At 41.0% G+C, this 21,526-nt stretch overlaps 1 protein-coding gene across 2 annotated transcripts in view; it reads right to left on the bottom strand.

Moving 5' to 3' along the window:
- Positions 1-21,526, bottom strand: part of ACVR2A (activin A receptor type 2A) — a 52,650-nt gene that overhangs the window by 18,819 nt on the left and 12,305 nt on the right. For both annotated transcript variants that reach the window (XM_010713999.3, XM_003207751.4), the window contains exons 2-4: positions 4,465-4,672; positions 2,151-2,260; positions 689-843 (exon numbers count right to left, since the gene is read on the bottom strand). In XM_010713999.3, coding sequence (XP_010712301.1) covers positions 689-843; positions 2,151-2,260; positions 4,465-4,672 — 473 coding nt within the window. The remainder of the gene's footprint in view (positions 1-688; positions 844-2,150; positions 2,261-4,464; positions 4,673-21,526) is intronic.

The following is a 21,526-nucleotide window of genomic DNA, read 5'->3' as shown; positions in this document are numbered from 1 at the left end:
GGTAAAAGAGAAACAGTGATAAATTTGAGACATTATAAGACAAGATGTAACATTTGCATGAAGAAATAAGAGGAAAAAGATGACAGGAAGAACAGAGGCCACAAGATGAGCTCAGCCCGTGGACTATGTTTCAATTAGATATTTTCTTTATCTTCCCTTTAACTGATACCTGTAGTTCAGTTCCATGCTTTTTTTCTTTATTAGCTATGCTTTTCCTGCTTCTATTTTCCAGTCACTGCCAATTGCCATTATGAATTAGCCTCTCTCCTTCATTTTCGTTGTAAGCTAAGCATTACAAAAAGCTCAGGAGCACATGAGAGCACCTGCTCACAACATGCACACAAGCAGTGGGGTGTATGAACTTCCCTCACCTCTCAGCAATGTTAAGCTGGAACTTCCGTGCTGTTTAGTTCCACACAGCCCCAAAACATAGTTTTGTTTTTTTTTTAAATAGATCCTCATTCATGCATCAAATATCAACTAAAACACACAAAGCTATTAAAGTAGAAGCTGAATTATTTGCTTTTGCTGATACCAAGCACTGACACCTTTAAATCAGCAATGCAGCAGGAGACCTCAGCCATGCAACAGATGCCCATTTTGTTCTCCTCTTTGCTTCAGACATGTTTGTTTGTTTGTTTTTACCTTTCAAAAAAAAAAAAAATGAAGACATAACGCAGCAACTTACTTGGGTTGGAACAAGTACTGGAGGATATGCTAGCTTGTGATGTCTGTACATCCAAAATGAAAAGAGCACAATCACTGCAATTCCCATTATAGGCACCAATGAATAAAGCAAGGTGTTGAATAGAGGTGGCTTCGGTGTGACCGGGTTGGAAGTTGCTAAGGGAATAAAAAAACCAAAAAGTACATAACTCATTCATTGCTGGAAAAATCTACCATCCTGATCTAAACTTCATGCAATCAGTTCAACAGGCTAACAACACTTGATTAAGTAGCATACTCTAATAATCTAACAGCTGTATACTTGTATACTATGCTATATACAGCATTTTAAAGATGTGAAGATAACCCAGATCTCTAGACTTACATGTCAGCATGCCCACCTGCTCTGTGCTTCTATGCTTGCTCTATCTACATTGTGTAAGAGATGTTTTTACTTTAAAAGATTGCAAGAATGCCATCACTAAACAAAGGAAAAAAAGAATCAATACAGAGGTTGCATCTTCAGAATGTAAATAGTAAGATATCGTTAGTAAGTAGTGCTGGCCAGAAATAATCTGCCAACATACTGAGGCTCTGCTCGTTTGCTGAAAGTAAAAATCCTCTAGACACTTATCTAAGTATCTCAGGGAGGACTCCAGAGGAACTTCTGGGGCAAAAGAGAGCAAGGAAGAATGCCCATTACTGCATTACTGACAAAACTGACAGGAGCATCTCTTGGGTCACCAAAGTTTACTTCAATCTCACAGAAATGTTATTTAATATCACAACTTCCTCAGGCTATGTGGTGCAGAAGACATCTGCTGTTTTCAATTGACTTATTAACACTGATAGCCTTCTAACAAAGATTATGAGATTCTTGACCGGAAGCAGATACTCAAGAATAACCCAATAATCTTCTAGTTATTGTTTTCTTAAAACAGTTTATTAAGTGTGGCTACCTGAGGTGCTCTGTAACTTAGGAAGAAATCCTTCTGAGATTTTTAAAGGTTACTGTGTCAATCAGTTGAAAGAAATACTGCAAACATCTTTTCATGAAGAGCATTCCTAGGCTGGTATGTGCATGTGTAGATGATACTGATTATAGCCTAATAAATGCTTACAGAGGCTTACCTGTTCAATTAAGGTAAGATTTGACAGTAGAGCCAGTATATCAAAACGACCAATTATTTCACATTATTTTTTCTTCTCATCTTTAGAAAAGAGCTGAGTGCATTTTATGAATTTAAATTTAAATTTCTTTCTTTTAGTAGCTTTTAAAATTGAAGAAAAAAAAAACTGGTAACTTTCTAGGTTTGTTATATGAATGCACACAGCTCTCTATCATTTGGGAATCAGAAACCTTCTGGCAGAAAAAAAACTGACTGTAACATTTTGGAAAGCCTCATCTCCTAAACACACACAATATTCGACATTTCTGAACTCTGCTATGCAGTTTCTTCATCAGTGTGTCAAGACCAACTTACGCTGCGTGACCTCCATTTCTGGAAAATAGAAGAAGCGTTCATTGCACATGTTGCCTTCACAACAACAGAAGAACACTTCAGGGCTGTCTTTTTTCTCTATGCAATCATTCCTATAGAAGATAATAACAAAAAACCTTATTAATCTTATGCTGTCTATTTTGCTGAAAAGAAAACATTTGATAATATTTAAAATTTCAAGGGAGCTTCAGCGAGTTACCCAGAATAGCTCACTACTCAGATGACAGTGAAATGTGAGGAAGACTTGTTATTTTATATTGCAATAATTAAATATTGTTAATACTAAACCCGAAATAGAATGTTTTGCTATTTCTAACACAAAATTTGAGGAGAGCTGACAGAAGTACTGAAGACGAGTTCAAGATGTGTGTTTACATGTGCAAAACAAACGAGCAAATGGTGAGCATTTAAATCACAGTCTCACAGAACAGGGTTGCAAACACTGGAGATAAGAAGTAGAATTATTTTACTGCATTTTTAGAAAGCATTGAAATTCTATGAGTTCTCCTTCATGCATGCATTGCATGTAGGAAAAGGGTTTATTTCAGTCAGCGGCTTAAAAGCAGGCCAGGATTTCTTTTAACTAACAAACTCAAACTCCTCAAGCAAGGAGGCAGAAACAGGAGCAATGCAGAAGGCAACAACTTGACAGCAGACAGCGAGCATGAAGATCCTGCAGGAATAGCTGCAGACATTACATACTGCTAGACCTCCACAAAAGTTCCAGGTTCATCTTCAGAAAGAAGGTTATTTCATAGCTCTGGCTCTTACAATTAGACTGTGCTGAAATGTCCCCAACACATTCATTCTTTGATGTTCTTAATCTGCTGCTGCTTGGAATTCATCACCCTGTAACTCTCTGTTTAGTAAACTGCCAGAGATAAGATTTTGCTTAATGGATATTTTAGACAATCACAGCAGCATGCATTCTTTTGACAACTTACTGAGGGCGTAGACAAGCTTTTACTTCAACTGTTCCCCTCCTGCATTTTATCCCTTCTTCCAGTTTCTTTTCTTAGCTCAAAGGAGGACTTAGCGCTGAATTTTTTCACTGCTCAGTGATACAGTTTGCAGCAGTGGGATGCCAATGGTACAGAACCTAATTCTACTTCCAATTTGAGAAATTCTATTTCCATCCTAAAAATTCAAAACCTAGCAGAAATAAAATCAGTCCAAAATGTAAATATTTCCAATTCTTCTGCAAATCTACAACTAAGAAGATGTTAAAAAGAAATCAAAGTACTTTCCCATCCTGGCTTACTGATACTACATACTAGTAGCAATAAATAAGGTTTCTTCAGAAATTGTCCTCTGTCTTCCAGCACAGCAGGATTTCAACCATGCTGTGTAAGCAACCTTGCAGATGCTTTACTTCTTCTCTGAGAAACAGAAAGTCAGGAGTACTATTCAACTTAGCTTTAAGCTATCAGTTAAAGGAAAAAACATCCCAGCATGGGGAAACTTTATTTGGTAGAAAGGACTACAATGATTCCTTCTACTCATTCAACAAACATAACAGGAAAGCTTTCTAAAATATTGCCAAAAATAATTGCCAAATTCATCTTAATACAGATATTTCACGCTTTTATTATTTTTAATTATTTCCCTTTCCAAATAGCAACTGTTTTGGATAAATAACAGTTTGTACAGTACTTCAAAGACCTACAGTACTATTTCCTAAAAGATGTAATACTATTTCTTAAAAGAGTCACGACCTTTATTCAGCCAGTAACTAACAAAGCACAAGTCCTGCTGTTAATGCTCATGGGTACTTGCTACGCCATCTGTTACACTAAAATGAGTGGAATTTAAAAATATTCAGTGTCTCTCAGAACTGCTAGTGAGGTGAGCCTTTTAGCCAACAGGCAAAATGCTTTCAGATTTAAGGAAAGCACGGACACCACGTATTGACAATCCTGCTCCAAAGACTTGGGAGAGGTGAACTATAAAATTGCAAGTTCTGTTTTCAGTAACTCTATTTGCACTGTTTGACAGTAAGATGCTAGGAAAAAAAAAAAAATCTATTAGCCTAAATTACAAGTTTTAGTACATAGTAACTGAATGAGAAAGAGTAGCTCACGCTATTCTGTAAATACCATAAATTTACTCAGGTGAAGTTGGGTCCATACAGTTAAGTAAGGAAAAAATCCCACATTGGACAAAAGCATAAATGCAATTATTTCCAGGCTACCGTAAGATCTTTTTTCTCAGTTACCAACTGCAGAAGAGAGGTTGTAATAATTACAGACAAGCAATATAGTATAAACTTACAAATAAAGCTTACAAGAAAACTTACCTGTCATAACAGTTGATGTCATCTAGCCAGCAACCTTGTTTCACAATTTCAATTGATCCAGAAATATTCTTCCATGTAGCAAAGCAGTGTCGTCTTTTATCTTTATCTCCATAACAGGGCTCAATGCCGCTGCGATTTGTTTTATCTTTCTCCCAATTAGCGTTGTAGTAGATGCACTCTTGTGTTTCTGATCTGCCAAGAATGGCACCTTCAAGGGAAGAAAAGCACACCACAGTTAGCAGCACTCTGAAGAACAAGTTGCACACCAACAGTCAAACCCAGGATGTAGTGACAGATCACACAATGCTTGCATCAGGACAGCTTCTACCTTTTCCCCTTCGCCCTCTTTGTTTTTTAACCAAAGAAAAGAAGCACTGAAAGTTTGCACGCATTCCAAGTCAGTTTTGAAACCTAAACCACAGCCCTTCCGTTAACTCAAATGCCAACTTGGACACCTTATCAAGATTTGAAGAAACAAAGGACAAGTCATGGCAATATTTTACCCTGAACAGCAAGAGAATACAAATCTTAAAATACTGAACATTAAAAGTTGAGTTTTTTTAGCCAAAGAATATCAGCAAGCAGAATTTACCAAAAAGCTTTTTCCCCCCCTTCTTATGTTGCCACAACTGCCCCAAAATCTGCTTGTACATCTTAGAAACCTAAACTCAACTGATCATTGAATGGTTCGGATGCATCAAAAACACAATGCCAAAGCAGCATCTCTTCAGCCACTCCAATTTACAAAGCAGACAATGGCAGTTCTGTCCAACAGGTGTCAGGCAATGGTCCCCCACCTCCAAGGGCACAGTGGATGCCCTGCTGTGGTCCCACCTAGAGAACCAGCTGCAAGATGACAGCCACTGGAGCTTTGCCACATCTCCACAGCCCAGTGCCCAACTTCCCTTGTGCCCAGGGCCAGCCACAAAGGCTGCATGCAGGCTCCAGGCATGAGAGCCAAATGGTGCTTGGAGGCCAGGGCACTGAGCAGTCTGTACTGAACAAGCTGGTGCACTGTATCAGATTAGCAGTCCTGCTACACTGCTTACTTGTAGTGTGGTTATTTCCTTCCTGCCATCCCGCCATTCTTAAAAACAAATTTTCAGCAATGCTGATTTGTCTTTCAAATTGCTACCATAAATGATCCATCAATGCCTACCAATGGCCAACCACAAAAATCAACCAGCATTATCAGACTGAAGCACTCTGTTTGGAGCTAACTTGAGAGTTTTGATGTGATGGGAAGTATCAATCTGGATTCTGCAAATCTGAGCTGTTAGGACCGTTCCTCAAACCCCAGATAGCAGAGCTCACAGTTCTCAGTTTCAAAAACATTTCCAGTGGATACTGTGAGGAATGGTTTGCACGCATCCCAGAGCATGATGCACTTAGCAGAGGGAAAGAACAACCTGGCTTTTCCTTCTGTTTTTGTCTTGCAAACACTGCCAAGAAGGTGTCATCAATTTTCATCCAAGCTTCATCATTTAATATATTAAAAAGGCATGGAAAAACAGAAGGATATAGGATAAAACTAGGATTGGTCAGAAGTACGACAACACACGTTCAGTCTGCCTGTGCACAGAGCTGATAGATTTAAGACACAGTACTGAAGGTGAGATGTTAACCAAAAAACGTTTTCAGTAACAGTGCCAGTCAGGTTCCCCTATTTCTTTGTATCACTCAGTACCTAACATACATTTATAATCTGGATACATGCTGTATCCATACCCATGCTCCTTTCTCCTGAACTAGCAGACACAGCCATCAGCAGGGCAGCTCTAGCCCTGACCTGTGGGACCAAACCGTTGGCATCCAGGCACTCAGCAGCACCCCAAGGGATAGGGGTGGCCGGCACACTGCTGGAGGCACCCATCGAGCCAGCAGGAGTGGAAGTGTGAGCGAGCACAGCCTGCTGTACGGGCACCAAAAGACCACATCTCCCATGGCAGCAGGGACTGCTTCCTGCTGAGTGCTGCAGCAGCACCCTCAGAACACAGCAGTGGGCATCAGAGCAGGCTGACAATGTTGGCCACTCTGCATTGCCACTTCCAGAAACTTTTGACTTTGACGCATTCCCAAAATAGGCAGAGGATGCTGCTTATGCTTCTTGGGAAAGAGCCTGGATGTTCAACGGGAGAGACGCGCTAGCCAGCTGGTAACACTGTGAGATGCAGCATGCTAACTATTACATTCTTTGTGTTGCAATGGCCTGACCTTTACAACTCCCAGCTATGGCAAGAAACAGATGAGGCAACAGATTGAACAATTTGGTTCTGTCAGTGCAATAAAGCAGAAGTCCTGGATGTATCTCATACGTGCCATTCCTTTTCTCCTGTTGCCAAGCCTTGCTTTGAAGGACCACAGGACAAGCTGAATTTGTGAAATTCTGAAACTACAATAAAATTAACTTTGCACAAATAGTTTTCTTACACACATCTTCTCTACGCTCGGGTTTTCCTATTTGTCAATGCTGTGCATCAGCTCCATCTAACTGGGCTGTTGGCAAAGCACTGCTTTAGGGACCCTGGAGCTGACCGGAGCACCTAGCTGTGATAATACCTTCTCTGGTGGCTGCGAGGCCATTTGGGATAGCTCTGGCCAGGCTGAAGTGACGTGTGGATGTACCAGGACAGTCCTGACGCAGCTTTCACAGTAGAGAAGCGGGACCAAGGTGAAAGCAAGGAGAGAGGAAACAGGGACATTGCATAAGGAAGCAGCCCTGAGCCTACTGCACAAAGCTTGCAGCCAGACAGCCCCTTCCCAAAACTGTTGGAAGAATGTGGCAGCTGGAGCTTACAACAAATACAGATCTATTTGGGTTCCAATTTAGGCAGAATATGCCTCTAATGAAACTCCTATTACCATTCTGAGTGTTGAACAATTGTTTTCTCCAGAAACTGTCAGGTCCTTGGGAAACCTACTACTGAATCTCAAAATGCAAAATGCTGCTGCTGAATGGAGCCACGAGCAGAGCTCCAGGATAAGGACTAGATGATCTTATAGATCTTCTCCAACCTTGTGATTCTAGAATCTTAAGAACTCATGCTCTTATGAACTCAAGGTCTGAAAGCTTGTGAGAAGAAAACATGTTAAAAAAAAGAATACAGAGGTATATAACACAGTTTGGTTTCAGCATGTTAGCACAGATAACATTTAATCTATTCTGTGACACTGCAGGTTGCGTGCTGCTGTATCACTAGGCATTTGTGTTCAAATGACAGCTGCAGTAGAAAAAAGAACCAACATATGCTAGTGAACTTCTGAACTGCTGTTAATACAGGATGCGCTGTAATTGTCAGCTGAACAGAAAACAACTTTATCAGAGTTGTTAGGAGCAGTCTGGAAAACCTCACCTTTGTAGGGATTTGAAGGACTGGCTTCCATTTTTTTTTTTTTTTTTTTTTTTTTTTAAGCAGAACTACATGAATTCCTGAAAAAAAAAAAATCTTGCCTGTTTGTAGATGGAACTGTGCTCTTTTTCCATCCAGCATTCTTCTGAGATGCACTTACTTAAGCCCAAGATGCAAATGGCAAAAGTGAAACATGGAAGAGGATCCCACGTGTCTTTCCCTGCTGTACAACCTACCCCAACAAGTCCATCACACTTCAGTGGTGCTTGATGCTACTACAAACACAAGGACAGAAAAGGCAAGGCTTTACAGGCAGGAACGCTCATAGGATAGGCAAGGACTTTCTTGGGGCTGTTCACTAGAAAATCTGCTATGTGAAAAATGATAGGGTTAAGCTAGTTCTGGTACCATTCTACTTATTGCAGGAGGGTTATTTACACTGTGTGATATTTGGGGTGCGCCTGAACTCAATGTGGGCAGGGAGGTCCACAAATTCATAAGGAACTAATGTATTAGTACGCTGGATCAGCAGAAGCACCACAGGGACTGGACACAGTGAGACAGAGCACAACAGACCACCCCCACTCATTACAATATGTGAATCATAACACTGCTCTAGGCAAGTAAGGAGGAGGTCAGAAAATGTAGTATAGCTACAGATAGCACCTGAAAAGCTTTACTTACAGCATAGATACCTTTTTCAAGTACTTATCCACATATATTATTCTAGTTGTTTCCACAGTGATCTCATATACGCCCTCTAGACCCACAAATATATCTGGGAACAGACTACAAAAATACACAACAAAGGCGCAGCTTTGATGTTTCCACAACCAGGAAGCAAGTTTTTATCTTTCTATATTTTTTCTGATAACACCCAAGGGAATGTTTCTCAAAGGAAAAATAAAGAGTTTATTTTTAATCTAATAAAGCAAACTGAGTTACAACACAAAGGATCTGCTCCATCCTCTTTATGCATAAGATGCCTCAAAACATATTTTGTTGAGCTTTGGACAAGTGTTAGTCCTATTACCGTTGTTCTCAATGCTTTCAGGTCAGACAAGGACTGTAATTCCTCTAAACTGTGCCAAAGTACATTCATTAAATCCATACATGGCAGCAATTAACCTAAGCAGTGCAAGAATCAGGCAAAAGATAAACAAGTCAGTAAAGCAACAAATCACTCGACCTGCTGCCACACTGCCTTGCAGAGGAGATGTTCTGTCTCCTCAGATTAGAATTTCTCCTCAACCTTCTCCTTTTTAGCACGGTCTACCAAATCAGCATTGTAGTCAATCAGAAGGTTATTGGAGAAGAATGCAGAAATACCACTAAAGTGCTCCATCCAAAGAGCTTTCAGGAGCCTTACTAAAGGATCTGAGGGCTCAGTTCTTTCCTAGGACAAAACTTACGAATGAAATAATGACTTTGCAACTGAGGATTTACAGATACTAACGCAGTAGACAATTTTTAATAAGTTAGCTGCCATAATCACTCTAGATTATTTTACATATTAGTTGATATTAAAGAAATAGAAGTTAGCAAAAAATGTATTAATAGTGAGTGTGAATGCAAGCTCCACTACAGCTCCTGGAGCAAAGCAGCTCAACACTTGAATCAATGGAGAGCTTCTACAAGAGCAGCACAAAATAGCAGTGCTTCTTACTTCAGGAACAAAGGGCTGGCACCACGCACGGTGCTCCATTTCTCTCCTCACTGGCACGGATGCAAAGGCAGCTCTGGTGCTGGAGGTGCAGCTGGACCACTCAGCAGCTTTGTTCTGCCACTAAGCAGTCGGTGCACGATGCCTCAGCATGAGGTGAGCTGCAGCAGAACCATGTGCTGGGGGAAGGCTGCATGGCTCCGGCATGTCACCAGCATGTCACCATTTCTCTTCAGGGTGCAAGCAATGTGCCAAAACACCCTTGCTTTCTTGGGCATCTTGCTTTCACTAACGCTTACATTTTGCAGTTAAGTTCCACTTAACATTTCAAGGCACAGCAATGACATAGTTCCAGTAAGAAAGATTTGGCAGACTTAAGTATCATGCAAAGCATACCAACTTTTGAATAGAAACACCACTTCAGGCTACCAAGCCAGTACTATCATGAGTACTACTGATGACATGTAACAAGGCAAAATTAGACACAGTCACATGAAAGAACTAAAAGTTTGGAATCCAAAGAAGAGATGACCTTAAAACACACTGAACATCTGAGTGAGAAGAAAGGCTTTACTTGTCAGTCATCAGTATTGCAAAAGTGGCCACTTGACCTTTCAAGTTCAAGCCTCAGTGACTAGCCACCTTGAAGAAGCTCTGCAGACACAGCTGTGCACTCACCATGCTGAACTTCTCCCAGAGAACCTTTTGGAGAGCCTATTAACCTTTCAGTTAATTTAAACAAAGAGCTATGGTTTTCAGAGACCCGAGATGTTAGAAAGGCAGCGGAACTAATGGAATATCTAAGGAGGGAAGCTACAGTTCAAGGAAAAAGACCCACATGAAGGCGAGGAACCTTGGAATTTGGTTGCTGGTTTGAGGAGCCCACATCTGAAGTAAAGGCTCCGTGGGAGTGGTTAAGAAAGATGGGATTAAAGAATGGGAATTGTGATAACACAAAGTACTCACATTGGCGACTGCCAGGGGTACAACAACAGTATCTGAAGCTCTCTGAACTTTTAATCACGAAACAAAAAAGCCGACAATACTTTTGCAAGATGCTTCCCTCCCAATGGCTCCTCCCTTCCACTTAAAGAAGAGGAAAGAAGAAAGCTTGTGGTGTCCTGCTCAGGCAGCATCAACACTGCTTAGGGAGAACTTGTGCCAGCAATGGCCATTGGAGAGAACCAACTGATATCTATGGCACCAACCAGCTTTGTCCAAAATAAAGGTTGCCAACCTCTGTGAATCTCCAGAAACTTCAAGCAAAGTGAAGTGCTATTTTTCACACTTCTTGACTTCAAGGGAGCACACTAAAACACAGGCTGATGTTTTCAAGTTCAAACACATCACTCCTGTCACTGCAAAGGTGCGAGCAGCACAAAACAGAAAAGTCCTCTCATCTACTGTCTAACAATTTTGTAAGGGAAAAAACGTTGACAGATTCTATAAGCAGCTCGGTTTTTTGAAGTACAGCTTTGGGACTACACTCACCTCATCCAGACATTAATGGTCAAACACTTCTTTCTCCCTCTGAACAACACAAAAGTTATTATAAGCTGATAAAAATTTACCCCCCAAAAATGACACTGTGCACAGCACTCACACGAGTTCAAATTCTACAAGATTCAGAGGCTGAAGACACCAAGGAGGGGCAGATCAGACACCAATGCAGAAACACACAGAGTTTTCTTCTGGGATTACCCTCCTCCCCCTGGCACAAACCCTGAAGCAGACACACACACGATAAGTCACTAGAAAATAATCACAGTAGCTGACCTCAAAGGAAAAGCTCTTTTGGCTCAGCCAAGATTTAAAAAGGAAGTGAGAAAAAGGAACAAACCACAGATAAAAGAGGCAAGGCTTGGCTTATGGGACTCCTTCCCGCTGCTCTTCCCAAAATACAGGCACTTGGTACTGCATGTAGGTTTGAATGTAGAAACATAATTCAAAGAAAAACTCAGGTTTGGTAGTATTGGGACTAAAAAAGCCCCAACCTGGGGCTCTGCTGTGCCCCGTTTGGTGGCACCATCTATAAGTCCTGGCTGAGCTAGACGAGGGAGCTATGGATGCTTTCCCATGGCTGACAAGTTGTACCCCCATTTCCACACAGAGCCTTACAGTGCTGCTGCTAGAATTAAAAAACAAAGCACTTTGCAGGCACCCTGCTCCTAGACTAAAGCCTAAATAGACCATCTAAGGATATCAGACTCAAACAGGAAGGTATGACTGGCTCTGAAGGATGATTATCACGCTGTTGCTGGTAACCAGCCGAATTTCCATCTGAAGGTCTGACTGGGAGTTTCCCAGACACGTCCTCAGGTACCTGTCCACATGACCTGGTACTTGGAGCCCCAGAGCAAGGGGAAGCTACAGCCTTGCTGCTGGTAAGGGCAGTCCCCAGGTGGGCCCTGCTGTGCTGTATGGGGCTGCCTCTCCTCTTGCATTCATCCAATGCACCAGGCTCACTTGGCTTTTCTTCTTACCCTTTTCTACCATGCTAGATTTTCCAGAGATAAACTAGGGCCACAGAAGATTCTGCTAACTATGAGGGGAAAAAAAAAAAAAATCATCTTCAATTACATGCTATCTTGGCAGCTGAGGGATATAAATGACTTTCCTCCTTCTCTACAGACTGCATAAAACAATCTGAATTTTCCATGCAGCAAGAGGGAACCAGCCTGCCTGATGGTTTTATTCTGCTTCCCACCCCAGTGACACCCAGCTGTGAATCACTACAGTGCTGCTCATCAGAATGGTCCTTTGTCCAGGCTGGGATCTGTGAAAGCTCTTCTCTTCCACATCCTTTCCTGCACTACTTCAGACACCCTCCAGAATCATGTTGAATATGACCAACATTTCACTGGTGTATCATGAGATGAGAAGACTCTCCTCTTCCACGCAAGGAGAATCCCTTCTACTTCTGCAAAAACGTCAACAGAAAAACAGAATTCAGTTACAAACAAAAATGACACCTTTTCCCTTCTGAATCAGTCAGTATCAATGCAAACTGTATCAACAGTTTTTGCAAAGAAAACAGAATTGCACAGTGAGTCAAACCAAAGCAGTATGATGTCCATGAGGCAAGCATCCACCTTTACATCTGATGTTTCACACAGCTGATGCTACAAGTTTTTCTTGCCTTTTCATTTTTTGCTCTCCTTTTCATTTCAGCACTCAGTGTAACAGCAGGCCTGTCCCAGTTCATCCTTCCTGAAGAGGTTGGCCAGAATTGCATCAGTACTTGAGATGAAACATTCCCGAAGACTTGCATCGTATCAATATTGTTTTTTCCTTTGTTACTCCTTCAGAAGCATTCTAAGACTGCACACATCACAGCCACATCACATTAGTAGCTCGCAGTAGCTGCTCTAACACAAGGCAGTACATTTCTAAGTTGTAGTGCAATCAACAAAGCAGATTCTGCAGCACAGCCTCACAAACAGCTGAACTGGCACAAACGAGTGGAAGTAATTCCCTCCTTCAGCCACTAAACTTCCATAAACGTCAAACTGCAACACTGCCCATCTGAGTAAATACCTATCATCATAAAAACGTTAAAATGCTTTTGACTGCTGAACTTTCAACCTAAAGCAAAAAAAAAAAAACACCAACTGCCTGACCTCAAACCTTGCTGTATCCACTTCTACTATCTAGCCTTATACTACGTAAGTAAGGCAAGGTAGGTATGTATCTTCTTGCTTCCGAGCTCCTATGTGTGCTCTGTACCTAAGCCACAGGTACAGGCTCTGAGCACCACACACCCAGCAATTGCTGAGCCCAGCAATAACTTAATTACTTTGAACCCCCAACATTTCCTTCCCAAGCCCTAAAGAGATTAACAGTGAGAACAAGATTTTACTACAGATCACTATGTCCATTTTTATGTAGAATAAATGCTGATAAGAGTGATTGAAAAGCTGTCAAACATTCAGGTATTGGAGGTTCACAGCAAGATAAAAAAAAAGAGACAGAACAACAAAGCCATTTCCTAACATATCCCAGCTTCAGGCAAGTCCCTGCACTATTTTTGTTAAGCTGTGTATTCCCACGAGCAGATTTTTCTATCCACTGGATTTTTAATTGTTTTTTTGCATTATTACTAATTACGAATATGTTTGCAAGAATAAGCCTATAAATGAAGTACCCCAAAACCCAAAATCAGGTTATTAACATCAGGACATTAAGCACTAAAATGTAACCAACTCAGTGTTTTGTTTCTGCCTGAAAAAGCTTTAAGAATAACTGGCTGGGGTGGGAACAATTTCAGATCAGCTTCCTGAAGGCTGTGCTGCTGCTCCCCAGCACAGCCCTGCAGCAGTGACTTCAGGAATAGCTGCTCATGGGGCAAACTGCACACTTCTTGTCATAACCACAGTTAGATGCAGCAACTGCTGCAACAGCTGTCTTAAGTGTATCAGCACTGATCTGGCATGAGAGCCAAAACAATACAAACATAACCCAGGATAGAGGCTTCTAGTTACCTTACCTGCCTACAAACACAATCTGCATTTTCATGTCCATGCTTTTTCGTAAGGAAAAAGAAAAAAAACAAACAGCAGCTTCTCCTAATGATGTTTGATGTTCAGTAAGAAGCAAGGCAGAGACAGAGATGGAGTCAACGGTAGTTCAGGGCAAATATGTGCTGCAAAACGTACTGTATACTAAAAGGTACTGAAAACACGTTTGCAAGATTTTAACAACCTCAACGTTTCATCACTGAGCCATCAAATTACATTCTCATTTAGACCCATGCATGGATGCTCAGCAGAACTGAAGTCCCCAGGAGCACTGCAGACTGTATGTCTGCAATAAAACTGCTCAAAATCACACCAGAATAATAACTGCTGCTGGCTCTGTGCTTAGCAATCCATGTGTTTGCTAACATGTGATCAAGGTGAATTTTGGTGCTGTGTACCCTCGTGGCATAGAACGTACCTGACATGGTACAATAATCCTAAGATATTTAAATAGGTTTATAGCATGCAAATTAGTGAAAAAAAATGACATGAAGGAAGTGTTTGATTAAGCCAGTTTTGCTTCATTCAACTTTGCAAGAAAACCTTAAAAATGCATTTGTCACAAAACGTTGCATTACATTTGTAGCATTAATTTCTCAATATGTTAATTCACAGTATTAAAGTAAATTACCAGAATTTTATTAAGAAATGACTCTCAGGGAACACAGGTCTTCCTGTGAGAGCCCCACACAGCTCTCAGCTACAAAGCTCACACATTGAGAACGGCAACTCCGGTTCAGCCAGTACATCAATTAAGTACTGCATAACGCTTTTAAAAGAGGGGGAAATTCAGATTTGCTGTGTGAGACCTGTATTCAAATCTTTTAATTAATTTTCCCCAATCGTTGTGTCAACTGCAATCTTCATTTCAGCAACTTTCAGGGAGCTCCTGAGCTCTGGCTGCAGGCACCCTGTAGTACCCAGCACACCCAGTAGTGAGGAGTACATGATGTATGCAGTATTTAACTTATTATCCAGTTCTTATTACTCATTTGTTTGGTGCACTTGAGGAGCAAAACGTAATGCAGCCATATTCCCATACTTGGATTTAAGATGCTACTGTGGTCTGGATGCTACAACACGCACACATCTCACAAACAGCGCTTACTCAAATACAGAGAGCACCCTAAGGCAACAACAAATGTAATAAAAAAGAAACCCCATCTCCTTCAATACTTCATGGAAATACCCCAAATTTTCTACTGACCACCCATCAACTAATTTATTACTGTTAACAGGACTCACTTAAATCTTGCCCATAAAACATAACATGTCTTCAAACTGAACCCATGCAATCTTCACACGATAAGTCAGCAAAACAAAACAAACAAACAAACAAAAAACACCCAGGAAACTTAATTATCCAAATGCTGAAAAATCATTCCCAGCTATGCTTATGCACGAGTGAAAAACTCATCATCTCCCAAAGCAGTGGAAGCCATAAGCAGCGTTTGGAGAGCTCTGCTCTGCAGGTAGCACTGCTGGCAGTGCCACACGAGCACTGTGTGCAGCACTCAGGGTGGCACGCAGAGAAAATCCTGGGGTAGCAGATAGATCATGTAGATATTAATAGAACACCAGACCTGACAGAAATACAGATGACTGCAGCAAGGTGACTGAAGAACTCAGAGAGCAGAAGCAGCCACCTATTCTTCTTTATCTATCCAACAGGAGGGGAAGAAGCATACTTAAAACGCTAGCCTGATTCACTCCTGATGAATTTCACTAACATTCTGAATAACATTTGCTGTGTCTGAAAGAAGCCAAGTGATAGAATTAAGGCTTTCAAGACAAAAACCATCTGTTTTTGCTATTTGCTGAAGACATCCAAATATGCAATTTTTACAGCATTCAAACAAAGGTACTCAGTATCTTTCTATATAAACACGCATACATACAAAAACCAGTTGAGATAGTTCCTGGCATTCAAAAAGGAAGATGATAAATGTAATACAACCAGTTTTAATCAAGATCAAAGCAGCAGGAGAATGCAGACAGACAGTCTAGACTGCTCTACTTCTGAGAGCCTAAGCATATAAAGCAACATCTGCAAAGAACATTAATCACATTTAGTCTACAATCTTATCACCTCCTAAGCAAGCAGAAACAACTTTTACTTAAACATCACATGCTTATATATGACAGGCATTTTTAATTATCTTTAAATTAGATATTTATCACTGATTACAAAGCTATTATACTGGCTCTGAAATATGCTAAGGCAATTTTCAATACAGTTGTATAGTTCCCTGGATAAAGGGGATGGGGGATACAGGACAGAAGTGTTGGTGAAGAAACTTACTGATGAGCAGAACAGTTTCTACACTGCTGGAAGAGAAGGGGAATTCATTCACTATATTGAATTCAGTTCTGATTTGGTCATCTGCATTTAAGACTAAAACTCAGCAGACAGCAATGAAATTAAGATATTTTCTATACAGTTTCTTAAAGCTAGCTTTGGGGAATGAAGTGGGAATGTAAGTCATCAGCTCAGCTTCTTTTTGGTTTCTGTCTATAAGAAAAGATTCACTTGCTGATGAGTTTCAACTGAAACTCAGAGCAGTGCTGCCTATACACCTATAGCATACTTGTGCTATTTGGTACATATGCCTTAATATAAAACTAATCCATTCCTTGCATCCCATAGTTTACTCTGCTTACATCCTGGTTCATTCTCACTTATGATTTTGTATGCTCACCAGCAACCATTTAATTTCCTTTATTAAGTGTCTCGCATCAAAGTTTTTCCTTCTGCCAACATTTTCCCATACTCCCTACTCAGATTATCCCTCTATTAAGTCTCACATTTGTCATCAAAAGTGCTAGAAATTCTTATTAGTGCTACCTGAACAACTCCCTTTAATCTTGTATGCTGGTCTACAACTTAATTATGCAGGTTCAAACTTCTGGGAGCTGAACACATTATCTTTAACAAGAGCTTGGGAGAGAACCGTCCACAGAAAGCTGTGCAAATCTACATTTTAAACCAGAGGAAAAAAGAACCATCACCACTAACTTTTGCATCAAGCTCAACTTCTTAAACGACCACACAACCCATGGGAAACCTAATATAACATAGGAATTAATTCAAAATTTCTGATTCTTACTCAAAATCCTGGCCTGATAAAAACACAGTCCCATCTCCACTTTTTCCACATTCTCTGATTTTTAATAGTTACTAACACTTTCCACTGGAGATCTCCCTTCCCACTGCAGATATCCCTTCCCGTTGCAGATAGCTGCTGGTCACCATGATGTTTCTTAAACTAAATGGACTGAGATTTCTCAGCCCCTCAGCAGCATTTGTAGATGAAAAAAAACCACTCTTGAAGGTTTTTCTGGATCCTCCCCAGCCTGTATGCTTCACTTGCAAAGTTAGAGCTTCACCACAGATATTTTTCATGAATAAACTCCCCAATACCGAGCATCCTAAAGCTCTGCAGTATTACTGTAGAGCTCCAGCTCATTTGCTCCTGATCTATTTAAAGAATTACCTATCTTTAGTCTTCCTGACAACAGATTTTTTAATGCTCATTTTAACCTCCTAAATCACGCAGTTTGACAAAAGAATTTTCTGCACACCTGTTGACACTCCCAGCCCTGTGCAAAACAACACTGCTCTGACAGATGGCCTGAAATGCTGTGCTTTAAGTTCATGGCTTCCCCCAAAGGAGAGATGTCCTGCTGGTCTGCCCAGGCAAAAAGCATCAAACAAAAGCAGAGGAGACTGGAAAATGCAGTGAGCATACAAGAATGTAAAGCAAGGCCTTGTTTTATTAAACTTGGCCATCATAGAACCACACCAAAGCAATCTTTTTCTGGTCAGTGGCACCATTTGCCTATCTGATGTATTCCAACACAATATTACAAGCTAATAAAAAACAAAAACAACAAGCCCAAAGTATTCAAGTAAAGCAGGAAATTTTAAGTACTGAAAGATTGCTGCAGAGACGTTCTCAGAGCTTGCCTATTTATCTTCAAAAACATGAAATGAGTTTTGGCTGTAGAAGTTCTTAACTTTAATTAGATAAACTTGATAGAATAATTAAAACTAGACAGACAGACTACTTTCAGGTGGCACTTAGCAAACAAAAATTAGTTTCTATCACACTGCAGCTGTATAAAGTTCAATTTCTGTTAGCAGGCCATTATTTCTCATGGCAGAATGAAAACACGGCTACGTCACTCATATTTTCCCCGCTTTGCAAAGCTATCTTTGGTCAATGCTAAGAACTATTTTTGGGGGACTGAATAAGGAATTAACTACAAGGCCTTAAAGAAATAACATCACGGCTATTCAAGGGAAATCCAGGTTTTGATACTTCTTACCAAGAGCTCGGCGCTCTTTGACTGGTTTATATTTGGCAATTGAAACTCCACATTCTATGCTAAGAGAAGTCTCAAGAAGGCTGCCCTGAACATGTTCTCCACAGATATTCTCCCTGCTCACAGGCAGCAGTGCCAAACTCTGCTACGTATCGAAGGTGAGACGACAATGATGACAGGAGGTTATTTCTGGGGGCATCTGGCCGACAGATCACCTGCACAGAGGTCTCCAACAACACTCATAAGAAATCAGCAGAATATCTGACACTTCTTGAAGGAGAGAAAAAAGACAGTTTTGAAGTTACTCTGAATAAAGGGTTAAAAACTAAGCTTAAATTCTAATTCTGCCTATGAATGCAGCCTTCTAGGAAGCACAAATTCATCAGCACATCCTCTATCTTTAAACCACGGGAGAAGTTACACAGTCGCTTGCAATAGTGCCAGTTTCTCACCAAATTCCTTAAAAATATCATTCCATCCACTGTTGATGGAGGTGGATAAATAGCTCTTTCTGGACTGAGCTAATATGAAGTAATTATCCTGAGTTTCTGATTCTGTGGCATTTTGGAAAATAAGCCTAGCTGAGCCTGCCCTGTGTCAGCTAAGGCTCTGACAAAGCAAGCAGCAGAGCTTCTTTTTAAATACCTACCTCAAGACTTACACCCAGGATGGAGGATTGTATTACTATACATAAGCTAGCTTTAATCTATTTTACTCAAAAATATTGGCAATATAGCAGCAGCAGAAGGCTCAACACATTAAAACAACTTAGAAAGAACCCAGGATACGTTTACTGTGGATTACCCTATATCATTTCCAAAGTCAGTAGAACAAGTGAGCACAGAGCAAGCAGCATGTGATATTGAATATGCTGACACTGCTCCAAATATGCAAGTCTGGAGAGAACTCAGACATTAACCCTGCCTGGGATCAATAATGCACTCTCACAGGGGCAAACTCACTGACCAGCACTTCCATGAGCCCACCAGCACAGCCCTAAGCATTCAGAGCTGGCCTTACTTCTACCCTCCGGTCCCCTTCACGTCTTACAGAAGGCACCTTCCCAACCACGCAGAAGAAACAACCGTAGCCACAGCTAATGCGTGAGCTACAGTTTAACTTTTGGAACACACATGGTAAATGGAAGCAGAGTGAACTTTGCACCAGCTCCTAACTGCTGACTCACGTCCCTTCCTGGGCAGGACACCTCTCCCTGCTGGCACAGGGCAGCAGCCACGCGTGGCCAGGTGGGAAGCGAGTGCAGATCTTCAGCACGAGGAGAATTTCTTCAGTGTGCCCATATGTATTCAGTGATTCCTCAGTGTAAACACTCACGCTAGAACCCTCCTCTGTTTGGAAGAGATGAGAAAGCTTTCTGTAACAGTTCATGAGAAATAACTCCTGTTTGTTATAAAGCATTTTAATACTGAAGCGGGCGCTCAGATTAAGAACACATAGCAGAAAAACAGCAAGTCTTCCAGATTTGCAGCATAAATATTCTTTGGAGGAGAATGTTTCAAAAATATCAAACAACATTAACCATAGGATCAACTAAAGGCTCTTGGCAGGAGGCTCCAGTGATTGGGAATTATTTGACTCAGAGGTTCCACCAGACCATACTTAAGCACCTTGGGCAAACTATTCTCCATGAATTTGTCCATTTCTGAGACCATTTTTTATTTGCACCGGTTCTGAAGTGAGTTCTACAGTTTAATTATGCATGGTTAACAAATACATCTTTTGAAAAAAGCATTGATTGCTTTGCTAGAGCTGCGATATGAAGCAGATGGCCAGCAGGCCAAGTAGGAACAAAGGACAAACTATCCAGGTACTTGGTCCCCAAAGCAGCCCTAAATGCATTTCTGTAGCTATCATGTTCCAAGTTGTTAACATTTCATTTAAAGCTCTATCTACGTATACACAAAATTCTACTCCTAGTTATTAAAAACACTGGAAGAGAACACATTTCTTCCATAGCAAAACATAGGCTCTATGGGTAATATGCGGCAGGATGATGATGTATTTCTAGTCTGTATTTTCTTTGAAAGAGCCAGCAACCCTTATTACACTGATGCTTACTTTAAGAGAACTACACTTCCAAAGCTGTATTTGGAGTACCTCAGAGAAAGGGGAGCCATAAACAGTAGTCTAAGGGCTTATACTGCCAGATGTTCTTTGATGGAGGAATTCTTCTGCTCAGGAAGAAACAGGTGTTTCTCTTGTCACAAGCAAGGAATTCATTCAGCAATAAATTCTCCTGGCAGGCCAGAGGAACATCAAAGCTTCACAATTGCCAAAAAGAAAAGGTTATGGGAGAACTCTCATGTCGTGCCTGCTCAAGCTGTTTCTTCCACAGTAATGGAAGAGTCCTTGTAAGACAGCTTTCTATGCACTTAAGATCAACAGGAGAACAGCCTTTTTGAATGAGAAGAAAAACAGTTTCTTATTTATTTATTTATTTTTTTTACAGGATGATTACCTACAGCTCATCAGCACAGCCAACAGACAGTAAAGCAGAAACTGAAGGAAAGCAGCACAATTCCTCAGTGCAGCACTGAACAGCCAGAGACTGACACCCACCTTCATCTTGGATGTAACATTGTCCAGTTCAGGTGGATGTAATAATGTAACAGCCTTGTTGCTTCTCTGACACTGTTTATTTGACCATCTATGCAGAGATACTGAGATTGCTGCTGGAGGTCAGAAAACTCCCAGCCTTGTCTGTTCCTATTTGTGCTCAGACTGCAGAGGCCTTAGGCTGAGAAGTGACATGAGGAAACAGAGTAGCTTATGACTGCAGTTTTGAAGCCCCCCCTCACATAAATAATGCAATGCAATTTAATGCCATGAACTTAGGTATCTCTGTACAGACAGCTGAGGAACATGGGACACTTAACCGCAGAGCGTAGCTGCCCTCAGCAGAGCATGAACTGAAGTACAGAGGTTTCTGGCCACAGAAGCTGAATTCCCAGACTTGATGCCTCCATCATCCCCATCCTTCCCAGGCTTAAGGCCATGCACGTCGATTATCAAGATTTTATTTTTTGTTAAGTGTAAGCACATACCAGAGAAGAGTTCACCCACCCTCCAGCAGAAGACAGATGAAAGCTCTGGAAATTCTACATAAAAGCTTATTGTGTGAAAGCTCAGCAGTTCAGACCAGGGGGCCCAGGCTTCCACCACACGGACAGACTCTGAGCAGATTC

The sequence above is a fragment of the Meleagris gallopavo genome, chromosome 7 (genome assembly GCF_000146605.3).
Source record: "Meleagris gallopavo isolate NT-WF06-2002-E0010 breed Aviagen turkey brand Nicholas breeding stock chromosome 7, Turkey_5.1, whole genome shotgun sequence".
Lineage (NCBI taxonomy): Eukaryota > Metazoa > Chordata > Aves > Galliformes > Phasianidae > Meleagris > Meleagris gallopavo.
This window is presented reverse-complemented; position numbering and strand designations above follow the sequence as displayed.